The sequence below is a fragment of the Lolium rigidum genome, chromosome 1, assembly GCF_022539505.1.
Source record: "Lolium rigidum isolate FL_2022 chromosome 1, APGP_CSIRO_Lrig_0.1, whole genome shotgun sequence".
Lineage (NCBI taxonomy): Eukaryota > Viridiplantae > Streptophyta > Magnoliopsida > Poales > Poaceae > Lolium > Lolium rigidum.
In genome coordinates, this window is record NC_061508.1 from 329,345,635 (window position 1) to 329,357,290 (window position 11,656).

General features: G+C 47.6%; 1 protein-coding gene across 1 annotated transcript; it reads left to right on the forward strand.

The window, feature by feature from the left end:
• The first annotated feature begins 9,411 nt into the window (after positions 1-9,411).
• On the forward strand, positions 9,412-10,899 carry LOC124684359 (protein transport protein Sec61 subunit gamma). Its single transcript, XM_047218687.1, has 3 exons — positions 9,412-9,542; positions 9,628-9,743; positions 10,735-10,899. Exons 1-2 carry the CDS (start codon positions 9,449-9,451, stop codon positions 9,741-9,743), a joined length of 210 nt encoding a protein of 69 aa, XP_047074643.1. The 5' UTR covers positions 9,412-9,448; the 3' UTR covers positions 10,735-10,899.
• The last annotated feature ends 757 nt before the right edge of the window (positions 10,900-11,656 follow it).

An 11,656-nucleotide genomic window follows, 5' to 3' on the forward strand; every position in this document is an offset into this window, starting at 1 on the left:
AAGGGAGATAAATTTGTTATACTACCAGACTGAAAATGGTTAAAATGCATATTCTGGTTGTTCTTATTGTAACAGGGTAGAGTGTACAGCCTAATTGTCTTGAACATAGCCCCTCATTAGCATTCTTCTCAATAAAGATATATTTGTTCTAATATATAATTGAAGATTGTTGTTTGTGCATTTTCCATGAAATAAGCGAGCAAAAATTCTTCAAACCTATTATATGAAGTACTTGCTCACCATAGTCCAGTTGTAATTTGATCATACTCACTTATTTGGTTTCATGCTCCATGAAGCATTTGGTACTAGAAAGGCTATTGCTGTTTGGCCTAGCTTGCTTCACATACATCAGAGCAGAGTACATCTTACATTTTGTTGTCTTAAAGGCATATCATTGCAAGTACTTGGTTGCACCATACTGGAAGAATGACACCATAAAGTTTGAAAAGACCTTAAAGGTCAGTGTTTTTTAACATATGATTTTCACTTGACTGCAGCAATCCTAAACCCTTCATTTTTTGTTTCACGGATTCTTCTAGAATTGTGAGTATTTGCAATAGCATAATAATAATAATAATAAGTTGGAGACGAATTCTGGGATTTTCTGTTTAGAAAATAGATATTTTGCAGAGCATAAAAATTGCTCATGTACTAACTGGTAGAATAATACGTCTTGTTCTCCTTACAGAATATATTAATGCCAATGGAAATAGGCTCCATAGGTTTATTTTCATTTTTTATTTTTGTCCGTGATGCCTCGTTTTGAACCTGGAGGGGAGCACGGAGACAAGGCTGGTTGGATGGGGAGGCTTGGGGCAGCGGGGAAGGAGGGACGGTCTTCGGTGACAAGAGTGGGGGTGGTGGTGGCCATAGGAGAAGCTCTAGCCCGCCTAGACAATCACTCCAGTGGAGGCAGCGGCAAGTTACCTTCTCCAGGACGAGGTCCTTGTTGCCGGCGACCGGCCTCCCTCGTGTGGGAATAGATTGTCGTCTCCTTCTCCCCCTGGTCCATGAGCGTCGCCATGTCGAGATCTGCTCCTCCTTCCTGTAAGCACACAAACCCCTTTCTCTGGATACCAAGGTTCTTTGATCCGCGAAATTAGGGCTCTTCTTGTGTAGGCTGCTCTGCATATTGCTTTCACTATAGACTCCAAATTCCTATAATCCTATGATTTGCAGGTTCATGTTTGATTGGTTTGGAGCTCCACATGGCAACAATGGTGAGGTGACGTTGTTACCAGATGTCATGAATAAGATGAGCAGCACAACCAGAACCTACACTGCTAGGTTTGTTCATTTTGTGAGTCACCGTCGTGTGGAATAGTGAAAAGCTACTCCCATATGATTATTTTTTGTCCTCTTTAACTTTAAGCCTCGTTTGGAGAGTGCTTAAAACATGTTTTTTTTTTCTTTTAATGTGCAGTTGGCCATATGGACTACTGAGGATGCTCAACTGGTGTTAGATAATGTCTCAGTGGGTTCCCTTTCAATAGCACATCTACATTATATGTTGGTTATATGAAAGGTAATTTTGTATTTAGATCACAAGCAGATTGCTAGCACAACTTTCATGTGTGGAAAACCTATCTATTCATTTATCTTTTGTAGATTGAAGCTGCTTGCAACACACACCCAACTGTTGATGTATTATAAACTTTGTATCGTTGTGGAGGTTAGTTATTGTTTTTATAATTCATCTGGGAAATACTTCATGATCTGGAGCGACTAATCTACAGTGTGTCTACTTCTTCAAGGCCAGCTTTGAAGCAAGTAACTATCCAGGTTGTAAAGGAGGGAGATTGGGGATTTCTCAATGCTTGTCTTGTTGCTCGTGTGCATTGCGGTCTGCTACCGTGTCGCTTGATGTTCTGAAGCAACATTAAAAATCTAATCATTTTCTCTTGGAGGTTTGGATAATCGGATGGTGTCGGTGATTGATTGTGGATTGTTTGGATTGTTTTGGCCATTCTGATTAGATTGATGACAAAGAGAGCAATAGTTTCTTTAGAGTATAGCAGTTGTAGTTAAGAGAACGCCAGTCTAGACCTCTGTCTAGCCTGGCAAATTTGGGTCACAGGAGACTCGCAAAAGTAATCGAGTACAGGTTGCTGGAAACATTTCCAGGTAAGTTTGAGTCAATAATTAGCCGACGACTCATTTGCACTATTTTCAGGAAGCTACAAAGATGGCTATTTTTACTTTGCCCTTGTCAAAGCATGCTTTATAGCTCTACAGCTTTAAGTTATAAAGTGGAAGGATTAATATTGCCCTTGTCAAAGCATGATTTACAGCTCTATTCCAGACTTTAAGACAGGAAGTGGAAGGAGTAACATTGCTACTATTTTTAGATTGTTTCCTGTTGGAACTTGTGCGCTGATCGAAGATACCATTTTAGGCAAGAAGGCTGTGGAGAAAAACAAGACATTGGCGAGAGGCTTTGATTCGTTCAGGTAGACACTAGAAGAGATGATCACCAGGTACTATCTCTTGATCAACCAGATGCTCCTCTAGCTTGACATGGAACAGTGGATAAGAACATATACGCATGTGTTCAAATGTTTTGTACAAAAGATATCATTGTTGTTGCTCATGAGGAAGGGATATTGCACTATCAGTTGATTTAAGCTACATCTGCAGTTTTGATTGCAATGCATGAATCTTGCGTATCTTGCATCTACTATTCCTCCCGATGGTAAATCAAGCAAATTTTAAAATTTTATACTCCCTCCGATCCATATTACTTGATGCTAAAATGGATGTATCTACAACAAAAATGTGTCTAGATACATCTATATTAGTATCAAGTAATATGGATCGGAGGGAGTAGTTAATTAAGTAAAAAAAGTGTAAGCTTGTTGACATGCAGCTGTTGTGAGGGAATTTTCCGTGCCCGCCGTCGCTGGCTGTGGACCTATGGCGTTTAGTTGTAGCTCGTTGTAGGCTAGAGGTTGGTGGTAGCGTGTGCGCGCTACAGCTGTCGCGGCCAGGCTGTGGGGGCTGAATATTGGCTCATCCAGGCGGTGCGGTGAGTCTTCTTTTTACCATGTTTTGGTCGGCCCAGAGTTGTATATCCCATTTTTCATCGTCTCTGAACTACTAGCGGTTTTCTCATTCTTTTTTTCCTGATCAGTTTATTTATGCTATCTCTGGTGAGTTTTATTGTCTACCACTACATGATTTTTTTTTGCAACAACTAATAGGGTTAGAAATACAAACATGAAACACGAAATTGTTAAGAAACAATAGTATGTGAAGCACGAGTCTCCTTTGATAGGAAGTTGTGTTCTGTTTTTTTTTTGTGTGGGTTATTTTAAACCCGAGTTATGTGAGATTGCAAAAAAAAAGAACATTGTGAAAGAGAAAAGCTCGGACGTGTATCATTTTACTTCTTGACATATTTTAGAGTTCATACAATGTCGTCTTGTATCAAGATCTACAATGTCGTCTTGTATAAAGATCTCTGTATACACGTATATCGAGTTAGGAGGTTTGTTATGAGTTGATCTCTCAGCTAACATGCGATGCTTAAAAGATAAAGAGAGGAAAACATAGTCTCCTTTATGGCTTTAGAATTGTGATATTATTTTAAATTGTTAGATACAGATTAAAGGTACGAACTGAAGCTAACATGATTATATTACTATTATATAATATATATGCGATGAGATCCGAAGCAATGCACAACACTGCTATGATAGCTCAAAACCCCGGTGTGGAACATACCGCGGAACAGTAATAAAAAGACCTAAAACTTAGAACTACTTATATGCACAATATTGCTATCTTGTTATTTCTTTCGGTATTATTATGTTGTAGTATATTATAATATCTTTAATTTGTTTTAAGTTTTTATAGTGAGTTGTGTATTATATATGTGCATTAAGAAATAAAATTTGAGGACCCGTGGCAATGCACGGGCATTTGTACTAGTTAATTATAAAAGGAACCGATTTTTATTTTGACATTTAAAACTTATGGCATAGATAGAGAAGAACATTTGCAGTGAATAGTCGCTCCGTGACCTGGTCATTAAATTGGTTGAGACAACCATCAGCATCATCATATCTGTGGACTTAAAGGACGAACGCATAAGCCCTGGGATGTTAACAAGATGTTGTTTGATCAATCAAGAGCTGAAGAATGAGTGGGCACCTATCCTTTATTGTTGTGAGCAGGTGGGGAGTTGTCCGTTCTAATCGGAATCTCTGTGATCGGAGTGATGGTGTGCAACACGGGCATCCCAATCCTCTCTAAGGTGATGGAATGGCACGGAAAGATCGCTAGAGTTTTTGCCTTGGACGAAGATGGCAATGCGGAGAAGCATACAGCAGGAGGCGGTGATGTTCAGCTTCTGCCTTCTGGTGCTAAATTAGTGGTGTGGACCGATGGCTTGGTATCGAACCTGTCAAAGTCGTTGGATTATTATGTTTTCTATAAGGGAGCATGTCTGTTGATGACCGCAAAATAAATAAATTCATAGTACTACAAACCTTGTTGCTGCTAAAATGATGACTGTATTACTGTCATATACTATAACCGAATGAAATTATACTCATAGCTTCACAATGGTCCCTGCTCCTGGACACATGGACTTCTGGGGCAGAACCAAGAATACGCAAACCAGCGACTCTGCCTTTGTCGCCCTCACTCTTCTGCTCTTCTGGGTGGGGAATTCGTTCCAAAGAATTTAACCCCAAATCAAACACAACAACCTACTGCTCATGCTTGATTGTACCGTGTTCCACAAAGTAGACACAGTTTCTCTTGATGGCAGGAAACTCCTTCCTAGAGAGCGCAAGTGTGTCACCTCGACCCACCCGAGCTCGAGGCGCTGCGCTGCCCAATCCGAAGAGTGCACTTCTGCAAGGATTGCGGCGTTGCCTAGTCCACGGTGCACCATGTCGAGCAGCATTTGGTCGATACCACGCCACGCTTGCTGCGGAGGGAAAAGGTTTATTCTCTGGAGACGCTTGGGCCTTTGGAGGATGACGCTGGAGATCGAAGTAAGGATGGCACCCGCAGGGTATGGGTACGGGTAGAGCCATCCCATACCCATACCCATCACCTTCAATCTTACCCATCACCCGTACCCATACCCATCAATGGGTACAAGTTTTTCCCATACCCATGACCCGACAGGGTAAATGGGTACCCGCGGGTAAAAATACCGCTCTTATAACACATCAAATTGATCAAAAAACATGACATGAGGTGAAGCGTTCCTAAATAGGGTACTAATCCTCACTAACCTACCAGCATTTGTGAGACCGGAAAGTGTGAGGTTCAACCTAGCCATGTGAAGGCGTGATTAGGAGGAAAATTAAGTACTTTAGAATATTACATCGACCTACTTGTGAAATTTAGATGGGTACATGGGTACGTGGGTATGGGTTCTACGATCCCATACCCGTACCCGCCCTACCCGATGGGTATGATATTTTCCCATTTACAAACCCATGGGTAATATTTTATCCCATACCCGTACTTCTATTGGGTTTTTACCCGGCGGGTACGCGGGTCATGGGTACCCATTGCCATCCCTAGATCGAAGATGTGGTGGGACATGTTCATGGTGGAGATGTAGAACCTGCCCTGGTGGAAGGCCGCGCCCTCGATCCTGCCGTTGGGGTACTCGAGCTGCATTGTCCAGGCCGCATCCCCAAGACGCGTGAAGAAGAGCCTCTGCCCGATATGTGCGCCGAGAGTTTTCTGGCTCGCGATCCAGGCCGGCGGCGATTGCGAGGTGAGCGGGTCAGACTGCTTAGACTGCTTATAGTGGGAGTAACATAGCTAGTAACATCACACATCTCAACGCATTTTGATGACATGGCATGCCAATAAATGAAGAAAGAGAGTGAGGTGGTAACTAGCTATGTTAGAGCAATTCCAATAATATAACCAGCTGATGGCTATAAGCAATATGTCACCTCATTTATAGCCAACATATAGCTAGTATGTACAATAGTTGGCTCTAAGAATGCACTACTTTATCAACACATGGCCCACTATTTAGTCTCACAAAGTGCCTAGGAGCACGTGCTAGAGCTGGCTATTGCATTAGAGCTCATCCACCTTCTCTCTCTTCTTCTCTCTCCTCCAGCTAAGCACATATATTATATTTAAATCCTTATAGCCTGCTGACTAAGCCTTATTGTATTTGCTCTTACCATAACATCACACACCCCAAGGCAAGATGAGTCTATAACATAATAAATGACATAATGCATGACACCACATATAAGTTACTACCCACTATGAAGGTAATAACCTAGACTAGTAACATATGTCATGTTACTAGTCTAAGTTACTCCCCACTATAACCAGCTAGTTAATTAATACACTGCGCTAATGCGGCCGTTATCACTGAAACTAGTGCTAGCATGACTGCTCATAGTGGGAGTAACTTAGGTAGTAACATCACACACTTTAAAGTGTTTTGGTGACATGACATAGCAATAAATGAAAAAAAGGGAGGTGGTTAGCTATGTTACCATAACATCACACACCCCAAGATAAAATGAGTCTATAAACTAATAAATGAGACTTTGCATGATACCATCTCTAAGTTACTTTCCACTATGAAGGTAGTAACATGTACTAGTAACTTATGCATGACACCACCTTATGTTACTCCCCACTATGAGCAGCCTCAGAGGGACCTTCGGTTCGGTAAGCTTTCGTGTCTGGTTCGGTACTTCGGTTGCATTTTCAGACTTAGAGCAACTCTAACAGAGCCCCTTTTTCTCGGAACCGAAAAAACGAGTTCAGTCTCCCGAAAAACAATTTGGTTGCGGATTTAGCGATGGCGCAGAATAGAAACCGAAAACGTGAACCGAACTCGCTGAAATCAAACGTCGCGGGAAATCAAAATTTGCGATCGCACTCGATTTCATCGGATCAAACTGAATTCGTTCATAATTTTTTATAATACTAGGACAAAATACATGCATATTTCACCTACATTACAAACTAGGGACCTAATTAAACTAGATTTAGTCCCCGGAGTGACTATACTGTCACCGGGGCGCTAATGTCGCCGGCGGAGGGTTTTTGCTCGCCGGGTCTTCCTAGGCGACAACGACCGCCGCCACCTCGATGACCGCTGCCTCGGAGGTGCTCCCGCACGCTAGAGGCGGCCCGGCGGCGTCGTCGTCCCCGTGCGGGGGCAGCGCCGACAGAGGAGGGCTGCACGCGCCGGCAGCGGGGGCGCCTCCGCTTCTCCTTCCGGCGTCTCCTCCGCGCGCGCTTGCAGGTACGCCATCATCTCCGGCCACTTCCGGCCGGCCCGCTTCCACGCGCCGTTGGAGCGCCTACGCCTGGCGAGCTCCGACGACGCCCGTGCACCCGGCGGGCGCTGAGTTGACCTTCCGGCGCCGGATCGGCCACCTCCCCTACCCACGCGTCTTGCACGCGCCATTCCGGATGGATGGGAGCTAGCCGAAGCGGCGAAGCGGCGTCGGAGCGTCCGAAATCGCTCGTCGAAGCGGACACAGGCAGCGGCGGCGGGAGAGGAGCGGCGGAGGGGAGTAGGGTTTACGAACCGGACTCCCCTCCGCGAACCCTTTTAATAGGAGTCGTGCGGGAAGTTTGTCGGACCCTCAAACTTTCGATTCGGGCCAGCCCACCGATTCAGGTGCTGTTCTGCGCCACTTTCGGTCGAACCCGTAAATCCGCCGAAAAAGTTCAGTTTCGGCGGGATTTACGGTCTATGTTAGAGATGCTCTTAGGGCATCTCCAACCGGGCTACCCAAACGGACAAACGGACATCAGATTGGTCCGTTTGGGTAAAACCTGCTCCCAACGCGCGGACCCATATTAAAAACGGACTGCTCTGGTGTCCGGCACGACCCAAAGCCGGACCAAATTTGGGAGCAATTTGGGGCGAGCCGGACGCGTGCGGGCGTCTCTGGTCATCCGCGCGTGTCCTCCCAAACCCCACATGGCAGTCACACTAGTCCACCATCCAGGCCCCCGGAGCTTTCTCTCTCCTCTGTCTTTCTCCTTCTTTTACGCCATGAATATTGGCGTTGCTCCTCATCGGAACAGGGTCGCCGGCCAACCTCCGCCGCCGAGCTCGCATGGAGACTCCCGTCGCTAAGCAAGACCCCCTTTTTTCTTCCCCGCCGGAGGTCGCCGCGGCCGAAACGGTGATGAGCGCCGCCAAGGATGTCGGCGGCGAAGACCATGCCGGCGCACCGGGGAGCGCCTCCACGGCCTCGGGCGACGAGCATAGCGTCCGCGCTGCCTCCGCTCACCGCTATGAGGAGCTCCGCCATCTATGCCGAGTCGTGCGGGCACCGGATTCGACGCCGCCCGCCGGCCGAACTCGATGCCGGGTCGAGCCGCCCCTCGCGCCGAGCCGGGCCACGCCGCCGCCTCGGGCCACGGCCTAGACTCCGCCGACGGCCGAGCCACGCCCGCGCCACCCTAGCCGTGCCTCGCGGCGGCCGCATCTCGCGCGCAAGCAAAGGAGCAAGCGCACGCACGCAAGCGGCGGCGAGCCGGACTCGCACGCACGGAGGCCTCGCGCCCGGACCTGCACGCACGCGGGCATTGCGCCTAGGCAGCCGCCAACCGCGCATCGCGGAGCGGGGTCGAGCAGCGCTCGCGCATCGGTCTCGTCCGGCTCCGCCGCGCGTCGCTCGCGCGTCGCCCTCCTTCCGTGGCCCGCGCCCGCGGCGGCGCCGCGAACGGGGGCCGCGCCCGCGGCGAGGAATGGGGCGGCGCCCGCGCCAACGGGGCCGCGCCCGCGGCGAGGAATGGGGCGGCGCCGCGCCAACGGGGCCGCGCCCGGCCGCGGCGAACGGCGGCGCGCCCGCGGCGATGGGGCCGAGCCCGCGGCAAATGGGGATGGCGGAGGTGGAGGGCAACGTCGGAGGCTCGAGGCCGGCGAGGCGCTCGACGTCGGCGCTCGCCATGGCCGCGTCGCGTCTCTCGCCCGCGGCGGCCTCGCCCGCCACGCCGTCCCTAGCCGCGCCGCTACTCCGTGCCATGGACGCAGGTGAGGATGGTGTCCGTTTGGGTCGTGTGTGGGGTTGGGGAACAAAAATGAGGACGGACATCTGTGTGCGTCCGCGCGACATCCGCGTGTCCGCGGGACGACCCAAACGGATGAAATACACCGTCCGTTTGGGTCGTAGGGTTGGAGATGCCCTTATTCCCGCATTGTGTCTGATTGTTACGGTGGAAGCTGCTGCGTTGGCTTCGTGTTATCTGCAACTATTACGGGCCGTTGGATCCGGAACAGAAGGTGGATATGAAGCGATAATACGTGGCGGTCCCGTGAGCTACACTCCACTCGTAAAGTCTCCACAAGGTCACAAAGCAAATGCAACCAGGCAGTTTATAAAACCGGAGCCATCCGCGAAACAAACCCGCAGAAAGCAGAGCAGCATTCTCCCTTCCCACGCGCGCGCCTCGTCTCGGAGATCTCGCTCGCCCGCCCGCCATGGACGCCGTCGACTCCGTGGTGGACCCCCTCCGCGAGTTCGCCAAGGACAGCGTCCGCCTCGTCAAGCGCTGCCACAAGCCCGACCGCAAGGGTGAGGGCTCGATTCGCGCGGGGATGCTCGTTTGGATCCGGTTTGATTTTTGATCCGCCAGATCTGACGCTGTTTCGGTCTGCAGAGTTCACCAAGGTGGCGGCGCGGACGGCGATCGGCTTCGTCGTCATGGGCTTCGTCGGATTCTTCGTCAAGCTCATCTTCATCCCCATCAACAACATCATCGTCGGATCCGGCTAGGTATGCTCACGCCTCTCGTGCGATGCTGCGCTATGTACTCTGGATCCGGTTGTTTGGTGCTGTGATCTGTCGGATCCGCGGGGTGTCTGCCTGCTCCCGTGGATTTTGGGTCACAGGCGTGCGAAATTGAGTGCTCTGGAGGTTGGGAATTGGAACGTGTTGGGATTTAGTAGATCACTGCGATCCGAGCATGACTAGTTGGTGGTGAGATTTTAGGAGACAGTCTCCTTTTTTACCTTGCAAACGAACTAGCCAATTTCCCAGTTGGTTAGGAGACAATTCTGTGGATGAATTATAAGTGTAATTTAGCTTTTGTGAACATGGGTCTGGGTGCTGACTATTGATCTCAAGCTAGCTTCACCGCGTAATTCATCGGCGAAACGCATCCAGTCAAATCGAAATTTATAATGAATCCTTTGGAGAACTTTAAACTGATCTGCTACTAGTATGTTAATACTTTCTACGGTTTGGTTGAAATACCCGTACTCCACTTCAAAACCCCAATACCCTGTGGTCTGAATATTGGACCCAACGACTAGAAATAGTTTAAACTAGGGAGTAGTTGATTTGAGAAATTGATATGATTGCTGCTGGTATTTTTTCCTTCAAAATCCCAAGTCAACAGCTCATCATACTGTGGTAACTTGAGTTTTAGAAGTACTGTGATACTGTGAATTCAGATGATAAAACTTGGTATATAACAGCCTGATCTGTGCTTGGCTGGCTGATGTACATATGTAAGATTCATTTTTGATGGTTCGGCCTACTTTATCCCATTGCATATTCTCTTTTCTGTTTGAGGAGTGATTGTGTTCTAGATAAATGTCACGACCATACAATCTACTCTAAATTGAACCCTTCTGAATGCGTGGCATGTTGCTGTGGAATAGAAAAGAAGGGCATTACCACATTTTCCTACTTAGTTGAGTTCCTCTTCTCATCTGAGTATAATCAACGTACTGATGGACCGCTGTTCTCTGTTGCCCTGCAGATTGGAGACTACAGGATGTTCTGCATGAAGATAGTGCGATACTAGTGATTGGGCCTTCGGTGTCTTGAAGTAGGCAAACAAAGTTTGTTTAACCCTATTTCAAAAGTTGTTGTTAAAGACAGTTAACTTCTTTGTTCAAATTCTGAGAAATTGTGGCCAGCTTAACCGTCGTGATGAGTAGACCTTGAAGTAGCGAGCTATAATGTTCATACTGCAGTGCAGGCTGACTAACTTAACTGACTCTTTGACGTACTAGCTCCGTTCCTAAATATAAGCCTTCGTAGAGAGCTAACTGCCTTTTTAGATAGCTAAGTAGCTCTCTAATAAAAAGGTTTATTTCGGAACGGAGGTAGTAGTTTGCAGGAATCTGGAAAGTGGTATAACAAAAATACAAGTAGCGGAAATGTATGTGCAAAAGCGAACCAAATGAAAACAATCGGTGGTATTACACCACAACTACCGCAATTTTGAGATAATAATTCATGGGCCGGTCCTATAGGAAAAGTTTAAGTCCAACATCGTCTTGGGGGTCAAAAACTAAGAGCATCTCCAGCCGCGTCCCCCAAACCGCGCCGGATCGAGCGTTTGGGGACGTGTTTCGTTCGTGCCGCGTTTGGGGGACGTCGCTCCCCAGCCGCGTCCCCCAAACGCCGCCCCCAAACATTTAAAATAATTTTTCTAACATTTTTATTTCAATTTCCACAAACTAATACATAATTTGGAACGTGGTTTACACGAAAACACGGTTTGGAACATGGTTTTCCACAAACTAATACATAGTTTGAACCATGGTGGACACAAATATAAAATATTGCAAAGAAACTAAACCTAACTAGGCCGTGCATCGAAGGTTTCGTGTGTTCGCTGCTAAGAAAGAACACTCGAGGGCACACCCAGATCACCTAAGCCGGAAAATCCGGCG